Genomic DNA, 27,340 nt, shown 5'->3' on the forward strand with positions numbered 1-27,340 from the left:
CCGGTAGTTCTTGGTTCACATACTGCTGAAGCCTAGCTTGTAGGATTTTGAGCATAACCTTGCTGGCATGTGAAATGAGCACACTTGTACGGTAGTTTGAACACTCTTTAGCATTGCCCTTCTTTGGGATTGGAATGTAAACTGACCTTTTCCAGTCTTGTGGCCACTGTTGAGTGTTCCAAATTTGTTGGCATATTGAGTGCAGCACTTTAGCAGCAGCATCTTTTAGCATTTTAAATAGCTCAGCTGGAAGACTGTCATATCCGCCAGCTTTGTTGTTAGTAATGCTTCCTAAGGCCCACTTGACTTCACTCTCTAGGATGTCCGGCTCAAGTTCAGTGACGGCACTATCATGGCTATCAGGGACATTCAGATCTTTCCTGTATAGTTCTTCTGTGTAATTCTTTACACCTCTTCTTAATCTCATCTGCTTCTGTGAGGTCCTTGCCTTCTTTGTCCTTTATCATGCCCGTCTTTGCATAAAATGTTCCCTTGAGATCTCCGATTTTCTTGAAAAGATCTCTAGTCTTTCCCATTCTATTGTTTTCCTCAATTTCTTTGCATTGTTCATTTAAGAAGGCCTTCTTGTCTCTCCTTGCTATTCTCTGGAACTCTGCATTCAGTTGGATATATCTTCCCCTTTCTCCCTTCCTTTTCACTTCCCTTCTTTCCTCAGCTACTTTGTAAAGCTTCATCAGATAGCCACTTTGCTTTCTTGCATTTCTTTTTCTTTGGAATGGATTTAGTTGCTACCTCCTGAACAATGTTACAGACCTCTGTCTGTCAGGTCTAATCCCTTAAATCTATTTGTCACCTCCACTGCATATTCATAAGGGATATGATTTAGTCATACCTGAATGGTTTAGTGGTTTTCCCTACGTTCTTCAATTTAAGCTGAAATTTTGCAAGAAGCAGCTCATGATCTGAGCCACAGTCAGCTCCAGGTCTTGTTTTTACTGACTGTATGGAGCTTCTCTATCTTTGGCTGCAAAGGACACAATCAATCTGATTTCGATATTGACCATCTGGTGATGTCTATGTGTAGAGTCGCCTCTTGTGCTGTTGGAAAAGAGTGTTTGCTATGATCAGTGTGTTCTCTTGGCAAAACTCTATTAGCCTTTGTCCTGCTTCATTTTGTACACCAAGGCCATGCTTGCCTGTTATCCCGGTTATTTCTTGGCTTCCTGCTTTAGCATTGCAATCCCCTATGATGAAGAGGACAACTTTTTTTGGTGTTAGTTCTAGAAAGTGTTGTAGGTCTTCATAGAACTGATCAACCTCAGCATCCTCGGCCTCAGTGGTTGAGGGCGCATAGACTTGAATTACTGTGATGTTGAATGGTTTGCCTTGGATTCGTACTGAGATCATTCTATTGTTTTTGAGATTGTACCCCAGTACTGCTTTTCCCACCCTTTTATTGACTATGAGTGCTACTCCATTTCTTCTAAGAGATTCTTGCCCACAGTAGTAGATATAATGGTCACCTGAATTAAATTCGCCCATGCTTGTCCATTTTAGTTTGCTGATTCCGAAGATGTCGATGTTCAATCTTGCCATCTCATGTTTGACCACCTCCAGCTTACCTTGATTCATTAATCTTACAGTCCAGGTTCCTAAACAATTTTGTTCTTTACAGCATCGGATTTTCTTTTCACCACCAGACACATCCACAGCTGAGATGTGCTTCACATCTTCTTCATATCTTCTCCACATCTTTCACACGCTTCACTCTTTCTCGGCTTTGGCCCAGCCGCTTCACTCTTTCTGGCGCTACTTGGAAATACCCTCTGCTCTTCCCCAGTAGTATATTGGACACCTTCTGACCTGAGGGGCTCATCTTCTGGCGTCATATCTTTTAGCCTTGTGATACATTCCATGGGGTTTTCTTGGCAGGAATACTGGAGTGGGTTGCCATTTCCTTCTCCAGTGGACCACATTTTGTCCGAACTCTCCGCCATGACCTGTCCATCTTGAGTGGCCCTGCACGGCATAGCTTATGGCTTCACTGAGTTACGCAAGCCCCTTCGCCACAACAAGGCAGTGATCCATGAAGGGGGGTATACACTAGGGAGGAGGGCAAAAGCTCAGGGTCACTGCTTAGCCTGCTTTTCAAGCCCTTGAGAGACAATGTAGCACAGGAGAAAATACATACTATATGAAAATGTCTCTGTGTGTGTGTGTGTGTGCGTGCGTGCACGCTCAGGCACAATAGCCAGTTGCCAGAATTCTACCTATTTTTACAGTCTGAGCTGCACACTCTCCTTCCACATGTCTGTCACAGCTACAAACACCCTTCTCCATGTAACTGTTAACTACCCTTTGTTCGTTAATGTCATCTCAGGCAGACTAAGCTCCGTGGCTGCTGATGTAATGTACATGAAAATGGCTATCATTAAGAGTGAGTGATGGGCTGGCAGGGGTGGTATTACTTAATTGCTTAAATTCTACACAGCTGGGTGAGGCATGTCTTTAAGTGTTGAGCTGCACTGATGAATGTAACATTTTTTTCCCATCAAGGGAATAGAGGCAGTCCGTCTCCATGGCCTATATTCAACCACTGCTCTCCAAATTATTAAATATAGGTGGGGTACTGACTTCATTACTGAAACCAAGAGGTCCAACTGAGACTAGCGATAAAAGGCATCACAACTGAGGCTTATGTTGTTGATCTCCCACTGACTGCAACCGTAGTCCATAATTGTCTAGTGGCTGGGGTTCTGCTGCTGGCTGGCTTCATCATTTTGTCAGTTCACTAATAAGGAGGTCACCACAGGTAGATGTGCATGTGGCAGATGATAAAGCATTATGGGAAATCTGCCTCTAAGAACAGGCTTGTGTTGCATGTTACAACTGGCACCCATTCTGTGGTTCCATAATTGACAAGAAATGCTATTATTAAGCAGGTCTGTTGAGATAATTAGCATTCAGGGTTGCATTTTTAATCAGACTTGAGTCAGATAATTTATCACAGCAGTAGCAAGCTGTCAGGGTCATACAATAAATACTCATTAAAGATGAATAAAGATTAAGTGGAGCCCGAAACAAAATTAAGCAAAGTAGTACTTACGAATCATTTCACTTCAATATTTGCTGTTAATAATTTGATGTAATATTGGCAAAAAGATCAGGTCTCTACGCTTAGCTCATTTGTGTGAGAGGTGATAATATTGTGCTGAGATGTCTGTTCAGCATCTAGCTGAGTCTGAAACCTTATTCATAATTGATTGAATGAAAAAAAAATATTAATTTTGAAAAGCTGATTTAGTATGACTATTCCAGCAGTAACTGTAGTTCCTCAGTAATAAGTTGACACATTAAAGAGAGAAGTGTTCCATCTTGAAAGCAGAACTAATTTGTTAACATTAGTATGCTATTGCACTTTGAATTCAGTGCAACTCTCTTATCTTCGATAGGTTCACACATGAACAGTTTGTGGCACTTTTAAATGGCTTTCAGTTAATTAAAAAGACCCAGCTTTCAAGTATGTCCTGACAATAACACAGTATCGAAGGGTGTTACCAAAAAAAGGCATATAGGGACTGAGAATACGGTAGGTAGGATGGCCATGTGCCCTACTTTAGAGGACTGCCCTCTATTTGAAGGGCTGCCAGAGGGTAGTCCTCTATTTGAGGGGCTGTCCAGTCCAAGTCCAGCTTAAAGATCAAGAGCCATAAGAAGGGAGAGTAGGGGCCTTAAAGTTGCCCATCCACAGCACCTGGACAGCAGACTGAGCAGGCACAACATGGTCGCTGGGTCACAGCCTTCCCCATTCCAGTGAGATGTAATGCATTTCTGTTTATATTATAGTTATAGGAATAATTTCTAAATTTGCATCTATACATATACGTACATAGCGTATGCAATTTTTATGCAGATCTCTCTTCTCTTTTCTCTGTTGATGCATAATTGGCCACCTTAACTGTACACGTGACATCATGAGTAGCTACAATTAGTTAACTTCAGTGGGTGTAGCAGATGTTCCCAGTGGATTGTACCCACAATAGTACTACTGGGCAGCACCAGTGTAAAAGCCACGTAATTGTTTGAAGAACTAGTCGTAGTCCTAATAAAAGTTTCTTTTTTTTTGGTGAGAATTAAGTTTTTAAAGCTGCTCTAGTAAATGTTGTAGTAACTGTTACGTTATGTAGCGGGGGTTGTATGAAATTATTTTGTAGGGTTGATAATGAAGCAGAGAAATGAAAGAGAGTGGAGAGATGTCACCAGATGCATTGCTAAGTGGAATCATGTATTCACAGACCAAGGAGTTCTTGTAGCAAAATTTTAAAAGTTAAAAAAATGGCAAGAGTACAATCCTATCCTCATTGGTTGGAAATAAGCCCCATTGAACTCAGAGAGGCTTATTCAGAGCAGGTACAGCATAGTTGCAAAAAACTGAGCTACGAATCAGGAAGACCCTGGTTCTCACCTTAACTTTTAATTCCCTAGGTGGCCTTAAGCAAGCCACTCTCTCTTAGCCTCAGCCCCCCCCCCCCCCACACACACATAGATACACATATGGGGAATAATAATACTGACTTGGCTTACAGAGTTGTTGTAAAGAATACAACTAGATAATGCATGAGAAGTGTTTTGAACAATTGAAAGCGCTATACAAATGTTAAGTGTTGTTAGAATCATAGAATAGTAGGGTGGGAAGGGGCCTACAAGGCCATCGAGTCCAACCCCCTGCTCAATGCAGGAATCCAAGTCAGAGCATCCCTGACAAATGGCTGTCCAGCCTCGTCTTAAAGGCCTCCAGTGTGGGAGAGCCCACCACCTCCCCAGGTAATTGGTTCCATTGCCGTATTGCTCTGACACTCAGGAAGTTTTTCCTGATGTTCAGCCGGAATCTGGCTTCCTGTAACTTGAGCCCATTATTCCGTGTCCTGCACTCTGGGATGATCGAGAAGAGATCCTGGCCTTCTTCTCTGTGACAACCTTTCAAGTACTTGAAGAGTGCTATCATATCTCCCCTCAGTCTTCTCTTCTCAAGGCTAAACATGCCCAGTTCTTTCAGTCTCTCTTCATAGGGCTTTGTTTCCAGTCCCCTGATCATCTTTGTTGCCCTCCTTTGAACCCTCTCCAGCTTGTCTGCATCCTTCTTAAAGTGTGGTGCCCAGAACTGGACACAGTACTCCAGATGAGGCCTAACAAGTGCTGAGTAGAGGGGAACTAGTACTTCCCGGGATTTGGAAGCGATGCTTCTATGAATGCAGCCCAAAAGAGCATTTGCCTTTTTTGCAGCCACATCACATTGTTGGCTCATATTCAGCTTGTGATCGACGACAATTCCAAGATCCTTCTCGCTCGTAGTGTGGTTGAGCCACGTATCCCCCATCTTGTAACATCTAACATCTTGTTATTGTTGTTGTTGTTATTAAACATGTAGATGAGTGTGTGGCTGCTGTAAACAAAAGGGGGGGGCAAACTCCATGTTAGGCATAATTAGAAAAGGAATTGAGAATAAAACTACCAGTATCATACTGCCTTTATACAAATCTATGGTGTAATCACACTTGGAATACTGTGTACAGTTCTGGTCACCACACCTAAAAATGGATATTGTAGAGCTGGAAAAAGTGCAGGAAAAGGCAACTAAAATGATCAAGGGGATGGAGCATTTCCCCTCTGAGGGAAGTTACAACAGCTGGGATTGTTTAGCTTGGAAAAAAGGAGGGTAAGGGGAGACATGATAGAAGTGTACAAAATTATGCATGGTGTGGAGAATGTGGGTAGGGAAACTTTTTTCTCCCTGTCTCATAATACTAGAACCTGGGGTCATCCCATCAAGTTGATTGGAGGGAGATTCAGGACAGATAAAAGGAAGTACTTCTTCATACAACACATAGTTAAACTATGGAATTTGCTACCACAGGATGTAGTGATTGCCACCAGTTTGGATGGCTTTAAAAGCGGGTTAGACACATTCCTGGAGGAGAAGTCTATCAGTAGCTACTAGTCCTGTTGGCTGTGTGTTACCTCCAGTACCAGAAACAGTATACCTATGTACACCCGTTACTGGGGAACATGGGCAGGAGGGTGCTGTTGCTCTCATGTCCTGCCTGTGGGTTTCCCGTAGGAAGCTGGTTGACCACTGTGTGAACAGAATGCTGGACTAGATGGACCCTTGGTCTGTTCCAGCATGGCTCGTATGTTCTTATGAGTGACCTATATGTCTGATTTTTTATTGACTGCTTGCATGTCTGTCATATTCTGAGTTTTTAGAGTTCTCATTTGAAAGGATTGTATTCTTTCAGTTAAATACACAATTTAATGTGTGGAGTGGGATCATTAAAGTTTCACACAACTTTATGATACTGAAGGCTGATGTCACATTTTGAACATTGATAGATGGTTAACAGTTGTAACATCCAAGACTGGCTATAAAGTGGGTAAACTTTACTAATGAGCAACAATAACAGAGGTGATCCATTTATTAAGATGGTAAGGGTGGAGCCCCGCTTACTGCCTGCATCAAACCAGGCCCAGATACAAAAAATGTTAACCTTTTTACTAGTCCCGCTGTGTCGCCACCTTGGGTCCTCTGGCCCCAGTTATCAGCTCTTCCTATTGCTCTCTGCCTCCAGAGTCTGTTCTGCACATGTGCTAAAGGAGAGGAGCTTTGGGCATGCTCCGTTCTCCTTTGGTTTCAACAGGGCAGTGCAGGCACGGAAGGGGCACTGGCAGCAATCAAGAAGACAGCAGGAAGGCCGGGCCTTTGGCCGTGCCGACCTGCCTGGATGCTGTATTTGGGCATGTCCGTGTCCCCCCCACCCCGGTCCTGTAACCGGCTGGCTGATGAGGCTTAGTTAAGGAATGCACAATCAGTTCTGCTCCAAGCCAATCACTGGATACTCCCTTCCCCTCTGCAAGAATTGGCCCACGAGAGCTCAGAGAGAGGAAACAGCCAGGGCTATTCAATACACCCCTGACATGATTGCAGCAGCAGCATGGGCAGTGGAGAGCGAGATGAGTGTCCAGCTGACTTTTCTGCGGTACAAATCTAATTAATTAGACTGAGTGAGATGTGTGTGTGTGTGTGTGTGAGAGAGAGAGAGAGAGAATGATTCATGCATCTGCGCCTGGTAGAGCAGCGGCCATTAGCTGGGAACCATCCATCTCATTGACCAGCAAAGTAACAGCCAGAAAGTAGTTAGCAATGCTTCCTATTTGGGGGGCTATTTTATAATTAATCTCCTTTTTGGATTTCTAAACATTTCTTTTGATTATTTCTTTATTTTCTTTTTTGTTGCTTGGGCATTTTTTTCTTTATAAAAATCTGATTGTGGTTGCTTTGCTTGGGGTATTGTTTTTCTTTGCAAAATTCTGATTGTGAATGCTTGGGCTGGTTTTGACCTTTGACCTTTATTAAATGTACACACACACACACACACACACACACACACACATATACACCCTTGTCTTTGGATTCCTGATCTTTACATCAACATGCATTACTTTCCCTTTCCTGTGCAATGGATTTTAGAGACAGTTAACATGCCTCAGTTTCCCTTTTCTGTGGTATGGGTTGATGGCTGCTGTGGATTGAAAATACTGTTTTTCTGTGTTCTGAGGAGATGAGGAGGAGGAGGAGGATGTAGTTGGCTCTGCCTGTGTTGACCCTGCACTCCATCCCACCAGCTCCAGTGGGCACCAGTCTCCGCTGAACAATAATTGCATCTTGAAAATTTAAAATTAAAATGCAAATGCTACCTAACAGACACTTGGAGAAAATGTAAATGACAATGGGTTAGATTAAGATTTAGTCATACTCAGGAGTAGGCCCATTGAAATTAATGTGACTAACTCGGGATGCAATCCTAGTGCGTTGATCATAAGTCTCCAAACTTGGAGGCTTATGGTCAACCTATGCAGAGCAGGAAGAGCATGGAGGCGATCTACACCTCCGTGCTCCTCCCAGTCTGCATTTTTGCTAGAGGGGCTTTTTTTGCCCTTCTAGTTGGGGCTCTGCAGAGCAGGAGGGAAGGAGGCTAGGGAGGTTGGAGGATTCTTTGCCTCCCAGCCCTCCCGCCCTGCATATTTTGCTAGATGGGCTTTTCTGCCCATTTAGTGATGGCATTTCACTAAAGGAGGCCAGAGAGGGCTCAGGATAGCTTGTATCCTGGCCTCTCCAGTCTCCTTGCCTCCCCACCCACCGAAACGCCCCCTCCTCCTCTTCTCCGATGTCAGGTTCCCGAGAGCAGCCGCTGTGGTTCTTTCCATGCTGGCTGTGAGGGGGAGGGTGTTCAGAGCTCCGTTTCCCCTGCCAAGGTCAGAGCACTGTTTCCAGCCTTGGAGCCAGGAGTCTGAAGTATCTTATGGTCACTCAGATGCTGCCTAGGGGCCATAGCATTGCTCCTTCCATCTACACTACATACAACTAAGAGCCAAACTACACATTACGTGAATTGCGTAGTGTGTAGCTGAGGTGTGTCTCTTCTTTTATCCTAGTTTAAGCATGCATGGCCCTGATTGGGATCCTCATGCTTCAGGAGGGGAGGGTTAAACCATATACCCCCAATGTTTTTTTTCCTGAAATCTGCAATGGGGTTTAAAAGGGGGGGAGCCTCTATTGACACCCACAAAAGCTTTAAGTCTACAAAATAAACACATCTCTAGGCTAAGTTCTCAGTAAGCAATAGAGTGATACGTTTTTTCTAACTGAGCCAGGTTTTGACAGTATTTCTTTGTGTGATCCATTTTCCATTTCCTTTCCACAGTACATGCTTATGCCAGGGTTACTACTGGCAGGCATGTGTTTGGAGATTTGCCTGTAATTCTGGGAAGGATACTTTCATAAAAAGGCAGTGCAGCAACTCTCAACCCTTGGTTGTGCCAGCCGAGTGGGAAACAACTGCAGGCAGCAAAAACCCACTTTCCAATCCCCCAAGCTTTGTCACATCACTTTTTAAACATGCAAGTAGTTCAAAATGGTCCCATCTGTACAGTAACATTAATAACTATGAGTTTCTTTAATTCCCTTGGACTGGGAATGCCTTTACGATGGATGGTCTATACTTCCTACTGGGAGGCATAGACTGCCCATTGTAAAGGCAGCCATAATTTGTTACCAATTTGTTCTATTCTTCACTAGCTTTTCTGAAATTCCAAAAGGAAGCATAAGGTTTAACTGTTCTTATAAAGTCTTACCTAACAGAGATCCAATGGTGGATTCAACAGTGTCCAGCTGCGACTGCTATTTATGTTGTGCTAACAGAAACCACTTGCGCAATGTCACTTCCTAGTGACCGGACACCATTGGGTCCTTCCCCACGCTTCCAGCACTACAGGGTGGATGCTGCTGTTGCCACCATCACCCCAGCAGCTGTTACTTAGCCAAACTAGATGCAACATGGAGACCCAAAATCAGGATCTCCCATGTTGTTGTTGTTGTTTTAAAGTAAGGCAACTGTGAAGTGGGGGGACAAATTGGGACCATGGTTCTTGGGTGGGGGTGGGTATTAAACCTTTCTACCTGCACTGTTTTTCCTATTCATATTACACCCTCTCCTGAAGCTGCTATTTGTAACATATAGGTGCCGTGTGGGTGACTATATATGTTTTCTTCTGTGGTTCAAATAGCAGCTTTGCAAGTATGTCTGTGTGTTTGATTTTAATTGGGAAAATGGTGTGGGAGGACAAACCTCCTTCCCCTAGCACCACAGTCCCAATTGGATTCATGCTGGCTGGGTATGGTGGAAGCTGTAGTCCTTCTGGAACACATCTGGAAGGCACCAGGTTGGGAAAGGCATTAGAAAGGCTGAATTCCAGATATATTGTGTTGGCAAATAGCGGTGTGTCTCCTTTTGGGGAGGGGGGGGACAGGAATGGACTGGTTTTAACATGTAATTTCCTGCCCTTATCTTCTATTTGCCAGCTCACAGTAAGGAACATAAGGAAAGTCTCCTTTTCTTTCCTGACTTAAATATTCCCAGCGAGAGTTTTTTTTCCACTACAACTGCCTACCCCATTATGTCTTCAAGTCTGCCAAGCTTGCCAGATATCAGCAGGTAGCCCACATGGTATGCATTTCTGTGTGAGAAAGCTCTCCTGATGTGGACAAGATGTTGTAAAGTGAAGCGTACAACTTGCTGAAAAGTGTGCAACCCTGCCCCCACCCCAAACCTGGACAGACATGAAGAATTGCACTGATCAGACATTTTTTAACCTGAACGTATCCCATCTAATGATTCAAATGAATTGAACTGTTTCTATATTTGCACATTCCTATTTAGCGTACATTTTAGATTCTTCAGGATAAATAGGACTGTTTCTCTCCTGCAAGCCAACATCTGTGGAATTTCATGCTGAAACCTACCGAGTGACCCGCAGTTATGAGAATCTAATTAAGTTTTAAAGGAAAATTCTAGCTTTCAGACTCATGGAAAATTGGTTTGCAAACCTTCAGGCATGGTGTGTCTGGCCCACAAGTCAGATTGTATTTTTAGAGTGCAATTCTGGCTGGGGAATGCTGGGAGTTGTAGGATTTTTCTTCTGTCTAAACGTGCATGAGATTGTGCATTATTTATTTATTGAAATAATTATTTATTGAAATTAAATACTTTATTTAATTATTTATCAAACGCATTTGTACCCTGCTCTTCAGCTGAAAAGGCTCCCACAGTGGCTTAAAGAAGATCAATAAAAACAAGTCCAAAAGACATGACACAAAAGGGAAAAGAGATGAGGACAGAAAAGGATCTCAAGCAAACTCAAGCATCAGTTATACAAGTCAGGGCCAAACGAAATTTCCTAATTACTCCTGATGGAGCTATGCATGATTGTTTTCCTACTTTCCTGCAAGCAAGCATGGCCCCAAATCATATCAGGACCATGGTACTTCAAGAAGGGAGAATTTAAGGTTCCTCCTACCAATTTTCATCCCATACTTCTATGCTGCCCCCCCTTCATGGATTCCAGTGAAGACTTTTTAATTGTTGGGTTTTTTTTTTAATCCCCATGGGGAGTTGGAATTTCAGTACAAGAACAGGTGTGGAGGAGCTTAAACACTCCTCTCCCAAAGTACCATGGTTGGGGTCATGTACGCTTGCAGGATTGTAGGGAAAACAATCATGCATAGCTCCGCTATGTGGAGAACATTTCATTTCGCCCTCACAAAGGCTCCATACAGGCGTTCATAATCAGTGTAGGATCTACACGCAAGAAGGGAACATGAAGATGAGCACACTACTTCTGCACTCCTCCATCACCATCCTTGCGTTGAACATCTGCAGCAAGGTGCTTTTTGTACCCCTGGACACTACCCGTGTGATGTAGAACCCTGCTTTTCCAGGTTCTACATCATGGTGAGTCTCCAGGGATACAAAAGGCTCCCAGCTGCAGAAATTTGCCCACAACACAAGGACGATGATGTTGACAGAGGAGGTGGACCTAGTGCACTCATCCTCGCTCTCCCTCCTCATGTGAATAGCCTGCATTTATTAAGAAGGCATGCAAATGGCTAAAGTTCTTATAATGACCACCTTGAATGGAAACAGTTGAAGCCAAATGGGTATTTCTGCAGAGCTGATGGAGTGGCCCAGCTTCCTGTCTCTTCCTCTGCTGCAGCCTGGTGGAATGGCTGCTGCATGGTGACAGTTGAAGGAGCGAAGAACTAGACAGAGTTGGTCTCTCAGCAGAGAAATGGAATGTGAGGCAGCTAGAGGCAGGTTTGGAAGCCGGTGGCACAGAGGGAAGACTGATGGCTCCCTCAGCAATAAATTGCCCAGACTGAGGGAAGACAGCAGCCCTGGGAGCTTCATATCAGCTGGTGGCATCAGATTGGTCCTTTCAGGTCACCTGACTTCCCAGGACAAGAGGATTATGGGAGTTCATTATTTAAGCCCAGTGCACCTGATTCTGCAAAAAGCAGTAGTGTTCTGAGACAGGGATCTCTGTATTCTGTATGCCCAAATGCCCGTCCGATGTGGGCTCTACACATGTTCCCAGCATGGCTCCCAGTTTTGCCACCTTGGTGTCACCACTCAGTTATATGTCCTTCATTAGCACTGCACCACTCTACCAAACAAAAAAAAATGAGCAATAAAGAACGCAAACTGAACATATTCCTGCAAAATACAAATGAACCAAATCAGACACATTTAAATGCTGATTTAGCTATTCATATCCCACATTTTAGGGCACGGAGTTGGATCCAGGCGGGGTTACCTGAACTTGAACAAGCTAGTCAAGACAGGCAGAGCAATTCCAACCTTGATATCTGTAGACTGGGAGGGGGTTAGGATAGGGTAGAGATGGCCTGCTGCTGCTCACTTTCGCCCACAGAAAGCTCCATGGGCAGCCAGCAGCCATCAGAGGTGATTCTGCCAACAAAAGCAGGCATAAGGCCCCAAAATGGCATGTCCTAGAGATAGGCTGTGGGTAGAGGCAGGCCTGTTTCCCCCAAGAGGGGCCCTGAAACTGACATAGCTAATTGAGCTGAAAAGCCTAGCAAAATTCCCCTCCTTCTGCCTTGGGTGGCATTAACCAGCAGGGTTTGGGATGGAGCAGTAGATCCACCATTTCACTCCTTTTTTCCTCTACTTAGGATTACATTGTAAAGTGCCATAAATTTCAGTGGGGCCTAAGTACAACTAACTTAGGCTGGATCCAGCCCATCACAACATTACACTACATGTGATTTACATAATTGTATAATTCTGAGTGCACAATTTCTTTACAATATGTTTTTACACAAAATATGATTATCTCTGATATAAAGTCAATGTGATATTCAATTTCCTGCATTCCCAGTATTATATATAATAACTCTCAGACCAAGATGCCTCCATGAGGCACTGGCTGTAGTGACTAGATAGTGTGATGTCTTTAGCTTATGCCTTCATTGCCCCTAAAGTTTGACAGCCTTTTGGCAAATTGTGTGCACTTTGGCTGGTATCACAGTGTAGAGGACTTTTTCATTTTTCTTCATAAATGTCAATTGTGAGGTTTCATTTTATCCTATTAAAGGTGAACAAGGCTCATAATTTATGTGTTACACTGACAGACTACAAATAATAAAGCCTCTAGGACGAAAAAGTCAGAAAATTATTGAGCGTGCTAATAACAATCTTCAAGAGATTTACTTGACATAAATTTAGTATCAAAGCATTCTCATTTTTAGGAAAGGATCAAAGTCTCTGATTATTCATTTGACCTTGATATTGTTTGTGGCATTGACTTCTAGGCTTATTCTGAACACAGAAAGCATCCACTATAGGCAATACAAATTTACATGAACAGAAGAATTGATTAATTTGTGTGTGTGTGTGTGTGTGTGTGTGTGTGTAAAACAATTGTTACCCTAACAAAAAGGTGGTGAGAGAAACAGGGAAGAATGTAGGATTCTTGTAAAAGAAACAGAGATGTTTTTAAAAATTAAAAGTTCAATTTGGGATATTTTGTGTGCTTGTGATTAATGTCACGCTTGTCCAGATGATTCCCTGGAAAAATGCAGATATATCTTTTCTTATAGCCCAGTGTTGAAGCATGTGGTTTAATGTGAAGGGGGCTTAAATGAGATATTAAATTCTAATCAATAGATGAATGAATAGGCATATGTGGATGAGAGGGAGAGGAGGCATGTGGGTCCCAGAAGGTTCTCTGGAATGGAATATGGCTCTTGGGTTGAAAAGAGCCCTTCCTGGAGAGGCCAGGGATCAACCCTGGGGACTTTGCATGCAAACTATGGGCTCTACCACTGAGCAACAGTCCATCCCACAATGTTGCTGTCTTCCATTTCTTCAATACCATTTAGTATTTCATTCAAAGAAATAACATACTGAATTGTGAGTAGATGGTATGTTTGATGTGTCTGCAGTTCCTTACAAGTTTTCTGCAGATGACTTAACAACGTGACAAATAAAAGGATGCCTCCAATATATTAATGTTAGACTGCTTAATTGCAATTGGAAGGATACAGAATTATAAAGGCTTTGCAATTAGTTTATTTGGTGCAACATTTTGTGTGGTGCAAAATTGGAAAAAATTGCCCAGACACCTACAGTGGCCCTGTGGATTAATAAATGCTGGGATATTGCAGTGTTGAGAAACTGACAGACTTGATGGATGTCAAAAGAAGAGGGCAGTTTTGTGCAATTTGGCTCATTTTCTAGCTTCTACAAGTAACCCCAAATAAGAGTGGTGAAAGCCAGAAAAGTAATAAAATAATCTATATTTTAGTGTTAAGTTTTATACCAGGCTTTTATAATATGTACTATACTGTATTGATAAATTCAGTTTGTAGAATTGGAGTGTGTGTGGGTGTGTGTGTGTGATGGAAGGGTATTTTGTTGTTACTGTTGTTATTATACTTAAACACTTTAAACATAAAAGGAAGGAAGGTTTAAGTAGGAACAGGCAAACTCCTTTGGGTGCAGCCCAAGTCCAAGCTCATTTTACTGCAGGGATGGGGAACCTCTGGCCCATGGGCCACATTTTGCCTGCTAGGTCAGCCCATCTGGCTCATGGGGCCACAGGCAGTTCCCCCCCCAAAGTCCCCCCCCTCCCCAAAGGCCCCACCACTGGCAGGGGAGCAACACAGCCCTCACTCACTTTGCCCTCAGCCAGCAGCACTTCAAAGAGCTAGCTGAGTATGCTTAGGGTTGCCTGCCCTGTGCAAATCTAGATGTTTGGATCATATCTACTGAGTCCATCTCACTTGGCCCAGGCTTTCTCTGCCAGCATGGGCCATTTGGTTGTGTCCAATGGTGTTCTTCCAGCGGTGGAACAGACACTGGTGGAGTGAATGCCCCTCCCTCTTTAGCCCCTCCTGTGCCCCCCAACTCTGCTCCAGTTGGGGGGATGTGCAGGGGACCGCAGGGTGAGGGAAAGGGAAGCTCCTATTGTGCAAGTGGAAGTCCATTCAGATAACATTGGATTTATCCCACTGTTGTCACTGAGCTGCTTCAGAGCATAAAGATTCTGCCTGGACTACTCCCTTGAGAAGGAAGGGAATGCTTTTCTCTTCTCTGTTGCAGGGTCCAGCACTCTGGACCTTCATAGACTGGAACCAGGCGTGACATGGATTTCTTCTAGCCTTTTCCCAAATCAATGGAAGATGTGACTTAATTGGAGAGATCAAAAATCAAGAAAACAATAAAATGCCATACCTATATTTTGGGCTTCACCTCACCAGGCTTTTAATCCTGCAGTTTACTGGGGCTTCTGCTTCTGAGTTCTTTGTAGGATTTAAAGCAGTTCATTACACAGCCAGTTTTTTGTTTTACTACATAATGCTACCTGCCATTTACACTGGGATGTTACCAGAGGTCAGCAGCGTTGTACACCCTCTGTCTACCCCCTCTGGGGTAGCCCCTCCCCCTTTCAGCATGAACTTTTCCATTTCAACTTCCTTGCCTCCCCTTTTCACTTCCACTGTCTCCGATCCCTACCTCAACAACTTCTATATACAATCCACAGTATGTTTGCAACTTCAGAAGCCTGCTCCATCCCTGCAAGCCCCTGCCCACCTGCCCATGTGCACAAGTTGGTATTGCCTTGTAACACCAAGAAGTAACACTTTTCTCATTTGAGTATACACTGGGAGAGGGGATTGAGTGGAAAGGGATTGCAACATTGCAAGCGTTCGGAGCAGCAGTGGTCTCTGCCTTCCTGGACTAGTGAAACGCTGGTATGCTGCACTTCCAAAGTCCCCCCTCCCCTCTCCACATGCGCAAGTCGGTATTGTCCTTGTAAGAGCAAGCAGTAACACTTTTCTCATTTGAGTATACACTGGGAGAGAGGATTGAGTGGAAAGGGGTCGCAACATTGTGGGCGTTTGGAACAGCAGCAGTCTCTGCCATGCTGTACTAGGGAAATGGCGGTATACTGCATTTCCGAAGTTCCCAGTGTTGTTCCCTGGAGCAGAATGGCGAAGGGGCTGGAGGTGAAGGGAGGGTGACACTCCCACCCGATCATCATCACTAGGTGATATCAACACCGCACTGCCCAACACCTACCTACACAAAGCATGTCATAGCTTGATGTCAGCAATACATGGGTGGGTGATGGCGGATCTGTTGTGTGGCTGCAAACAATACCACATTTTCTGTGTACAGAAATATCACAGGGAAAAGGGGGAAGGTGCAGGACAGCTGCTGCAGGACAATGACGTCGTGTATTGCACACGGGAAATACCATGAATGAAGAACAACAGCTGCACCCCCCCCCCAAAAAAAAAGTGCAAAGGAGCCCTTTGCTGGGTTATTCATCAGAGCAATCTGCATTGCTCCCAATACTGAGTGCCACATACTGACAATCAGATACATGGTGGGTGGGATTCCCCTGTTTCTAGTAGCAGGCTACGCACACACGCACGCACACTGTCCAACAAACAACCCTCAACACTCGGGTTAGATTCAAAGAATCCTCTGCTGAAGTGTAGCTATACCGTAAAACTGAAAGTCTTAGTGAGCCTGTGCATTACTTGGTTCAACGGGCACTTTGGATTGTGGACAGAGAGAATGTAAAAGAAGGGCTCACAGTTTTTTAGCCTTCATCACTGTCAGGCAAGCAAAGCAGAGAATCCAACACTGTTACTTGAAGCTTCTCAGTCTTGCCCCTCCCTGAATGCTACTGTTACCTTCTCCTGTCCGCTACTGCTAGCTTTCCCCTGCCAGAGATTGAGCAAGCAGTAATAGTAGAAGGAGCAAGCAGGGTCAGACAAGACTCACAAGCTTGAACCAGCAATGCTTCCTCTGCTGCTTTGCTCGTTTGATAGTTCTGTGAAGGTGGTTCACAGGATACAATTTAGGCGCCTCGTTTTTGTATTACATCTGTCTTCAATCTTTCTTGTTATGGCTGTTTTGCTATAGGTGAGGTGACCACATATCCCAGTTCAACCTTCCCAGCTATTTGTAGCATGGCATTTATTTAACCATGGTGTATCCTAAATGTTAGGAAACAGGGGAAGTTAAATTTTTGTAATCTATGCAAATGAGCAGCAACTTTTCCCCTTCTCTCCTTTGGGAAAACTGGATCCTGGTATTAAGTGGCATCACATGTTGGAAAGAAAATAAGAGAAAACATGGATATCTTATTTAAAATACTAAGATTTTGTTAAAACCTCCTAACTGTAATTAGCCCTGCTGTAAACTATTTTCATTTCAAAATGGTTTATAATTTGCATTTGCTCTTTCAGTCTTAAACCATCTGTGGCTTTCTCACTTTTCTTTAATGTATAGTTGGATGCATTTTGTAGAATGATTGTGATCAGTTAACATTTGATAGCCTGATGTCATATGGTTGATTTAGCTTTAAGGTCTGTTTCTTCAATTAGCTTTTGTCTTCCCACTGTTGCCAAGAGCTTTACAGAATAGTTTTCCCTTCCTTCACTTATCTGCCATATTAGCTATTCAACAAGACTGGTTTTAAATTTTATGCTTTTTCTTTTTGTGGTCATGTTGTTGCCATTAAATCCTGTTACGCTGGTGTTAATTTTCATTCCATTGCTGAAGATATGCAAATTTAATTTTGCTCTTAATCCATGTCACCTGTTTTTTCTCAGTGCTTTGAGTAATATGGTGAGCGATGTGCATTGTTTGAATTTTGCTACTAGCCTTGTGGCCTGAGCTACTATGAGAAACAGAGGGCAGGGACCAATTCAAAATGTTGGCAAGGCATTCACATCCAGATTTTGTATTTGCTTTTGCCACTGTGATATGTAGGTTGGGTTCTATCCAGTGGATACAACAAAGTGGATCTAAATGTTTGGAACCTGTTCTTGCTTGGAGATGCTGATTTTTTTTTCCTTTTACCTAAGTCAGTGTTTAGTATCTTGGTTTCAAAGGGTACCATCTGTCATTTCTAATTTCTGACAATATTTGTGAAGATTTGATATACACCTACTATATCAAAATATGTTATATAGCTTTACTCCATTTTAAATTTTATTTATCCTGGCTTCTAGCCACGTTTTATGTGAAGCATAATTATTACTGTTTGCGTTCAAGAATCTTAAAGCTCGACCTTAACTATTTTTCGGAAGTGATCTGGAAATAGCTGGGCAGTTTCTGTGAATGTTCTAGGATTTTTGTGGGGTGGGTGGATCACACTCTAGCAGTGGGATACACTGTACTGTAAATTTATCACAAGTAGGTCTGTAGAAAATATATTGGCCTACGTGTATTGAGACATTTACTGGAAGCTCTAAAGATGAAAGAGTTGTTGTTTTGTGAAGATTTCTTTTTTTATACATTTTTCATTGATGATCCATTACCCTCCAAGAATGGAGGGGAGAAATCATCATTGAAATTTGTAATGTAAAATTATTTTCTAATTTGATTTTAGTCTATGAATTGACAAATACTTATTTGATCTAATATATCTGGCAGAAGGATAAACATTATATATTTTGAACATGTATGCTTGATTTTAAACATCTAATTTTTTAGGTTTTAAAAGTCAGATTTTAAAAGCTAGGTTTTAAAGGATTTAACATTATAGTTTCAATACAAGTTAAGGCTCTATGGCATTTTAGTGAAACTGCAACAGGAAATCAGCAGGTTTATATGTTTTAGATCAAGGTGTTAGATGACTTTAGTTAGAAATAATGTCATTTGCAAAGTTATTCACACAACTCTAAGGAAACATTTTATTTCCTGAATGTTTTGGAAATGCTGCAATATTTCTTATGGTGGAACAAAGGATTTCATTTTTTTTTTGTCCAAAATTCTCTGGAACTAACTCCAAATTATGCTTAATTGTCTGTGCTTATGCTTAACCTATCACATCTGTACTGAAAACATCAGGGGATCAACTTGTACTTGTTTTAAGAGTGGCATATTTCTGTGTATCCAAACCAAACAACAACAACAATATTTGTGGCTAAAAAAATCTTATGGGAGGTGGGGCAGAGAGGGGAGATTTGGACCGCAGTAGGTATGGATCCTGTTTTAGCCTTCATTACCATAATAGACTTGGAAAAGCTATGCTACATCATTTTTGATACAAGACAAAATAGTACTGGATGACCAAAGCAATGATACCCACCTGCAGAGGGCTCTGTAATACCATGTTTTGTGAGGAACTAAAGTTGATGGCAAAAGGGGGGAAGGGAGTTCATGGACAAAGCTTCCAACAGTCTGGGCTTAGTCCGGTAAACAGGCTAGGAATTGTGGGCAAAGTCCTTTTCCTCAGGCTTTACACCAAGCATGAGATCAGATGACTCAACCCGGACTCATTATTTTAATAGCCTACAGCTAGTTCACATAGCAGCAGGAGTCCACCAAAAAAAGGCCATTTAATTGTTGAAACTCAAACTGGTACATTGTAACTGAGATTAGAGTATTCAGATATATGTATTAATAAAGTTTGTTTGCACAAGCAAGCAGAAAGCATAAAATGCTGATATTGTAATAGTAAATAAAACATAGTCGTGTACACATTAAGACCCAATTAAAAAGCATGATTTCATTTAACAAATGTAAACCGTAAAGGAGACTGATATTTGCCAACATTACTACAGCTGTGCTTTACATTAGGAAATTAATTAAAAAGGCAGTTTATACATTTTTTCCCACTTACAAGTATTGGGCCTTCCTATGTTACACCACATATTTTCCCTTCCATCATTATGTGTTATGGTAAGCTTGTACACCATTTCAGCAAACTATATTTTACACCTATTTTTCAATCTAATAAAAACACACACACCCCAACCTTGATATGTGAAATAGTGATGATGAAGCAGATCAAACAATGCTCAAGAAACTTCCCCCTGTCTGCCTGAGAGGTGGTGGGTTCATATTCAAAGGGAAGTCCTTTCCTATCAGCAGTCTAGTACTGCCTTCCAGTAATTCAAGAGGAAATGGGAAACAAGAGAATCAGTCAACCCTTCAAGGACACCAAGAAATCACTACTTCAAAGACTAGATCAAATTGTTTCACCTACTGCTGTTGCTACCGTTTATCATTTTATCTTTATTGTGTTTACTTTCACAGCAACCTGGTGAGGTAGATTGCTATTATTCCTTTTTTTACAGACAGTTGTGTTTGCGAAATGATTTCTTGTCCAAAGGATTAGAGTGAATCCTTGCAAGACTTGAATCTATAGACATAGGGTTAAATCCATTGTCATGTGAGCATGGCTCCTTCATCGCCTTCCCCCTGCAGGCCTCTGCTGGCCCCCCAAATCTGGGAACCTTCCGAAACAAATTTTGGGGTGTGCGGGGAAGGCAGGGGGAAGGGGAAATCCATTCTGCCAGCAGCTTCCATTAGATACAACCCATGGGACTGAAGTGTGCAGCAACAGCATCATATCTCAGTTTGCTTGATCCACAGTTATAATTTTAGCTTTACTGACAGAAGTGATTGCTCTTATTATATTCATTTTTAAAACTTAACTTTTAATTCCTTTTGGTGACAATAGTAACTCACTAAATAATTCTGTTTCTGCTTATGAACCTAGAACAAGATTAAACTGGGGCCCAGCAATTTTATATCAGAAAATGCCACATCTACGTTTCATTTTTTTCTTTATGATCAAGAAGTTTATACTTAAATGGTATTTATTTGTTTGTTTATTATTTTAAGAAATAAAATAAAATATATGGGGTTGGACAGTCTACCTGGAAGTTGTCATAGCCAGTGGCTAATGATAAAGTTATTATTAATAATGATACTGGATTGAATCCTAATACTTAAAATAGGCCTATTGAAATCAGTGGGGCTACGTGATTTCAATGGGCCTACTCTAAGTATATCTAAGGGCTTCTTCACACAGAGCTTTTATTCTGCTATTGAGATTGGTTACTCACGGAAGTTTGCAGGTCCATTAAATGACATTGTTAACCACCAGGGTGGCTCCTGCACTAAATGACCTTTATTCCATTTGTACAAAGATCAGAGATAATGAGCTATCAAATTACAGCGCTTGAGTTCCCTCTTGAAAAAGGAAAACCCGTAATAAGAGGAGCTAGAACATGTGGAAGACTCGGTTAAGGGGGAAAAGGGGAAGGAAAGACGGAGAGGGGAAAGGAAGTGCATATAAAGGGAGTCCATCATGATTGTGCATTTAAAACAGAAGCAGAAAGCCCCGTTCTAAATGTGGAATTTTAGGTTGGTGTAGAGATGCTCTGAGTCTGGATCTAACCCATTATGGGCACAATCCTATGGGATTGCAGCCCATTAGATGGAAATCTCCGTAAATGTGTTTTAAAAGACAGGATCCCTAAGAAGCTGATGGTTAAAAAAATAAGCTGTTGAGTGACAGATGAGTTATGAAGCTGAAATGTAGAGCAAAGTATAACGACTGACAACATAAAATAAATTAGGCAATATCTGAAAGAATAGTATGTATTCTGGTTAATTGGATTTCCTGTATCACTATTTTCCGCGATACATATATACATGTGACATGTCTTTTTATGCCTCCTGATTCAACCTGCATATGTTTTATGTCTTTTGCTGTGCTAGATAAATTTAATGTCCCATAAAACATCTGAATAAAATAGAAATTGTGTCTTATGGTAGCGGATAGAGGTTTTACAATTATGCAGGCTTAAGATCTTAGCACAGTACCTGTTTCTCTTTGAAACTGAACACACCTAAAATGTAGTGCAATTGATGATCTACTTGACCTAGCAATATGTTTGGAGCTCAAGTACATAAAGGTGTTCATAAAATGATGTGCCAGGCTTGTACTGGTCATCTCTGTATGAATAGAGGTGCCGTTGTTTGAAAATATAGTTTAAACTTCTTATCATAATGGCTTGCCTAAACATAAATTTTATGTTTCAGTTATTGTCCACTTAGACTCGTTAGAGTCTTCCTGTCCTGTGCCACAGATTTTCATCATGTGGGAACATAGGCCTAGCCTAGACAGCAGTTATGTAGGAGCAGATCCCGCTGAAGACACAGGAATTTACTTCTGAGTAAATATGAATAACAACAGGCTTTGAGTGCAGTTTCATCAACACATTGTGTTAATCACAACAACCAAACAGTAAGGTGTAGTGGCCTTGGAGATGGCTTTCTAGGCTGTTTTCTACTCCAGGGAAGTACTTGTTCACATCAGTCTGAAGAAAAGTTAGCCTGGGTATTTCCTCCAGTCCCAGGGTTATCAGATCTTGGCCTGTCAAAGAAGAATTGAAATAATTCATTTTTATTTACCTTCCTATTCTGTATGTTATCAGGCTGTAGTGATTGACCATCATTCTCCTCCCTTCATTCTCTTTCTCATACATCTTGTGGGTCACCTTAACTTTTCTTGTCCTTGCAAGGATTCTGCACAGACTTTCAAACTTCGTGAGCTGAGACTAGGATGGCCAGTTGAGTATCATCAAAAGAGAAGGCAGCCATCACCAAAAAAAGAGGATAAAAGAGGTCATCAATTTGCATAACATTTGCATATGCTAATTTATAGGTATAGAGGCAGATTTAGAAATAATCATCATAATTTCAATAGAAATACAGTACATCTCACCATAGTGTGGAAGACTGGGACCAGGTGACCTCTGTGCCAGCCTGCCCTGTTTGCTGTCTGGATGCTGTTGATGGGCAACTTCAAGGCTCAGCTCTTCCTTCTTTGTCTTTATACTGGACCTGGACTGGACCGCCCTTCAGATAGAGGACATTTCAAAATAGAGGACAGTCCTCTGGCAGCCCTTCAAATAGAGGAGTCTCATCTGCAAAAGAGGATACATGGCCACTCTAGGATTCTGCTCCTCCAATAACTTCTGCTTTGACATTTGGGAATTTTCTCACAACTAAATTTAAACTAAATTAAAAAATAATAATGATTACATGTTTTCTCTGGCGAGCTTTATACTTCTTGCAGTCAGGCCTTTGTGTCATTTAATAAGAGCTATGTAGTCTGGACTAAACTAAGCAATTAATGGTGTGTTTCAAGAGATGTTTTAAATACAGCATAAATGTATTTTATTAAAGAGACATTACACTGTCCAGACCAATAATGTCCACTATATCTTTTAAAGATTTTTCTTTTATTACTGTACAATGCGGGAAAATATTTGAACCATGTTATAAAGGGGATGTGAAATGAAATATAAGCATCCATAAAGCTATTTCCTATGATTAAGCAGTAACACATCAAGTATGTATTGTTAGCGGCAAGTGATGACTGGTTTGTTAATTAATGACCCAAAGCAAAAGCAAGGCTGATGAATGCCCTAACAAGCTAGCTGTTAACTGCTGTGAAGGTGAATTCTGGGATGATAATTGCTACATTAAACTGTACTCAGTGGTTTATTACGCCATTTTTATTCAGCCTCTTGAAAAATTAGTCTGGGCAAACTAATAACTGTTTTTCCAGCAGCCAGAATGTAAGACATTTCTTCTAGTTTATGCAGCAATCCCTATGAAATTGGTTCTTGTCATTAATTAATGACAAGTTTGGTAATTAACTGCTAAAAGGTAGACAGGAGGTAGTTAGCACTGTAAGAAGACATGCTTGAAGGGTTATCCCAACTTGGTAAAGCTTCATCTACAGAGGCAACTGCAGCAGGAGAACAAAGCACAAATAATAATGGCTCCTTATTATCAAGAGGCAATTTGTTTTCCTGGCAATTTATTAGATTTTGGTTTTAATGGATGATTTGATGATTGCATTATCTAGTTTGTGTCATCTATCAGCACTATAAATTTGTTAATGTTCGAAAGCTAAAACATTTAGTTTCATCTACTTAATTAATGGCTATCCATACATTTGGGGTCTTATATTGTCACACATTGCTTTAAATTGCCCTGCAAAGTATATCATATAGGGCAATGGTTATTCTCTAGAAAATTCCTAAAGTCTACTTTAGGGAGCAATCCTATGGCCTCAAGACAGCGGTTAGACGGCCATAGGATATCGTGTTATCTGGGAACTGACCTCGGAGCCTGCGCTTCGAGGTTGGTTCCAGGAGAACCGACCTCCCCCCACTTCTGCGCTGCCTCGGAGGCAGTGAGGAACAGCCCCATCCTCCGTGCTCGCAAGAGGAGTGCGTGGCTGGGGGCGTTCCGGGGCAGGCAGAAATGTGTCGTACAGCATCCTCCTTCCCCACTCTGAGAAGCGCGCAGGGAACGATCCCCTCCGTGCTTCTCCTGCCCTGCTTTGGATAGGTGGCTGCCTCTGAGTTCGGAGGTGGCCGCCTATCTGGGTAGGATTGCGCCCTAAGCTGTTGAACAAATAATTGGAAGCATTGCATTGCAATAATAATATACCGATGGATTATTACTGCAATGCTAGCAAAGTGGCTATCACAGTGATGGCCTGGATTCACCTTCTCCCATAGTAGTCAGTGTGAACCACTGTATTTTGTGGGAGAAAAGGAAGCACTATAATTGGAATGCCTGCTGAGATGGACAAAGAAATGGCTGTATGGATCCCAATTTAGGCATACTTAGAGTTGACCCACTGAGATCAATGAGATACAAGTTAATTATGTTAACTGTGACGAACTTAAGTTCAGTTTATTTAAATTGGTCTATTTTAAGTATGCCCAATTCTGGATCCAACCCATAGAATTCAATTCTTCTCTTTCCCTCTCTCCCCCCAGCCCCACCTCTACTACCATCCCCATCAACCTTGGCTTCTAGTGCAATGTCCCTCTCCCATAGAAGAGACACATAACACCAAAACCCCAGGAATGACCAAGGGATAAACTGTCATTTATATATTTTCTATAATAATGACCCTACATGTCAGAAAGTTTATCTGTCCTCTGCTCCTGAACCATTTTGCTGCAGAGGATGGGCAAAGTACTGTCAGAAACATGATAAGGAGGGTTGGGGAAGCTACTGTATTTCTAATATTCATTTTATTTACCTCTTTTAATGTAGCTTGACCCTAAGACAAATCCAGTAAATGTAATCAGTGTAACCCACAACCCTTCTTGTGTTTTAAACAGTATGGCGAACCGGCTTCAGTGGTTTGTATTTCACAGCCAGTTGTGTGGCCCTCGAAGGGTAGCCAGTTCCCTTCTGTTGCCTGAGTCCTGCTGGTAGTTGTTTTTATCCTTCCCCCTCTCTTCCCTGCAATTGGAATATGTGCAATTCTCCCTCAAGCCACACATAGTGACATGGCTGAGGCAACATTGGGAGCAGAATGAATATAGAACTAGCACAACGTGGAGGTTGACATAATGGATCCGAGAGCAGGAGCCTCTTAGCGGGTCACAGAGCAGGAGAAGTAGCCAAGTAGTATTCTTTATAGAAATGAGGTCATCAGCTTGTCCTTTGGGAAAATGTATATATCTCTGAAACATAAGAAGAGCCCTATTGGGTCAGACTGATGGTCCATCTAGTCCAGAGTCCTGTTTCCTACAGTGGCCATCCAGCCACATCTGGGAAGCCTGTAGGCTGGGCTTGATGGCCATGGGACTGTCCCATGATTTCTCCCAACAGCTGGTATTCAAAGATATACTGCTTCTGAACCTGAGGGTCATGTAGAGCCACCTCCCCACTTACCAGCTGACCTGTGCCTTAGGATCAGCAGGAGATACCTTGCTTGTTGCCCCGCCCGTAGCATAGGCTAGGACAGTGGTGATACAACACAGGGCATTCTCCATAGTTGTGCCCCATTTACAGAACTCCCTCCCAGGTGATATCAGGTCTGCCCCCACAGTCCAGCGTTCAAAGAAAGACATTTCTATTTGTTCAGGCATTTGGACTTTCATGTAAAGAGTTTAGGTGCCAGTCCTTGAGAGATCTATCACTGCTATTTTACTGTGCTGTAAGTACTGTGCTTTCCAGGATGCCTGTGGGTTGTAGCCAATGTCTGTCTAACTTAACTCCCCTTTCATTGTAATGGTCCTACTTTAAGTAGGACTAACATTGGATACAACCCTTTATTTCTACATTTATTTTGTGATGTTATTTGCCTTCTGTTCCAGAACTGGAAGAAGGGCAAAATACAAAAATACTGAATGGATGCATAGATGAATATATTAATTAATACATTTGTTGTTCAGTCGTTAAGTCGTGTCCGACTCTTCGTGACCCCATGGACCATAGCACGCCAGGCCTTCCTGTCCTCTTCTGTCTCCCGGAGTGTGCTCAAGTTCATATTCATTGCATCGGTGATGCTATCTATCCATCTCATCCTCTGCTGTCCCCTTCTCCTTTTGCCTTCAGTCTTTCCCAGCATCAGGGTCTTTTCCAGGGAGTTTTCTCTTTGCATTAGGTGGCCAAAATATTTGAGCTTCAGCTTCAGTATCTGTCCTTCCAATGAGCAGTCAGGGTTGATTTCCTTTAGGATGGACTGATTTGACCTCCTTGCAGTCCAGGAGACTCGTAAGAATCTTCTCCAGCACCACAGTTCGAATGCATCAATTCTTCGGTGCTCAGCCCCCATAAATTTGTCTAACCCCCTTTAAAAGTTACCTAAGCTAGTGGCCATCACCACATCTTGTGGCAGTGAGTTCCACAAACTAATGATGCACTGGGTGAAACAGTTCCTTTCATCTGTCCCGAATCTCCTGCCAATCAGTTTCTTTGGAATGACCCCAAGTTCTAGGGAGAAAAACACCTTTGTGACATAATAGCGCATATACAGCAGCCTTCCTCAACCTCCAGATGTGTAGCCCAGCATATCTGGAGGGCACCAGGCTATGAAAGGCTGATATACAGTAATATGATAAAGGATTGCCAACCCTTTTTATTTTAAGGAAGCAACTTCTTGCCAATTCATTAGTTGACTCTGATCGTGATTTGGATTGAGATTTTTTAAGCTTAGATTAGATTTTGAAATGCCATATTTTCTTTTAAAACTTCTGTATGAATTACAGAAAGCTTAGACTGTCTGCTTGCAGAGTCTTTGGAGTTTCAACTGCAGCAGTTTGTGATCTGAACTAAACAACTGCAAAATTTAGCACAGTCAAAATTAATAGAACAGCATTGTTCTCATTTCAGATGAATAGAATAGCATTGTACACAATTCAAGTTGCACTGGTTGCCTATTTGTTTCTGGGCTCAAGAAGTGCTGGATTTAATCTTTACAGCCCTAGATGGTTTGGGACCAGGTTATTTGAAGACCTGCCTGCACCCATGTGCGTCTGCTTGGGCCTTATGATCATCCTAAGAGGCACTACTCTCTGCCCCACCAGTAATGGTTCACCAGACTGGCAAGTGCCAGAGGCAGGGCCTTTTTGGTGGTTGCTCACACCTATGGAATGCTGTCCCTGTATTGGCCTTTAAACAGACTCTGAAAATGTTTTTGTTTCAGTATGCCTTCTGTTGAAATGAGATGGGCTAGGGCTAGGGCTGGGGATTTTAACTGCTATTATTTTTAGATTTGGGGTGGAATTATAATAATGTATTTAACTGGTTTAATTTTGTGAGCTTCCTTGGGAAGGTTGTGCCCAAATGGCAGGCTAAAAATCCAACACCCTTGCAAATAT

General features: G+C 42.2%; 1 protein-coding gene across 2 annotated transcripts in view; it reads left to right on the forward strand.

The window, feature by feature from the left end:
- Nucleotides 1–27,340, forward strand: part of JAZF1 (JAZF zinc finger 1) — a 204,658-nt gene that overhangs the window by 146,729 nt on the left and 30,589 nt on the right. The window contains exon 1 of one of the 2 annotated variants that reach the window (XM_084858497.1): nt 6,655–6,995. The exons of the other annotated variant lie outside the window; for it this stretch is intronic. Coding sequence (XP_084714623.1) covers nt 6,817–6,995 — 179 coding nt within the window. The 5' untranslated portion in view covers nt 6,655–6,816. Of the gene's footprint in view, nt 1–6,654; nt 6,996–27,340 lie in introns of those variants that run through there. 2 annotated transcript variants of the gene reach the window in all.

The sequence above is a fragment of the Heloderma suspectum genome, chromosome 5 (assembly GCF_057233095.1).
Source record: "Heloderma suspectum isolate Gila_16-S chromosome 5, 16-S_ref, whole genome shotgun sequence".
NCBI lineage: Eukaryota > Metazoa > Chordata > Lepidosauria > Squamata > Helodermatidae > Heloderma > Heloderma suspectum.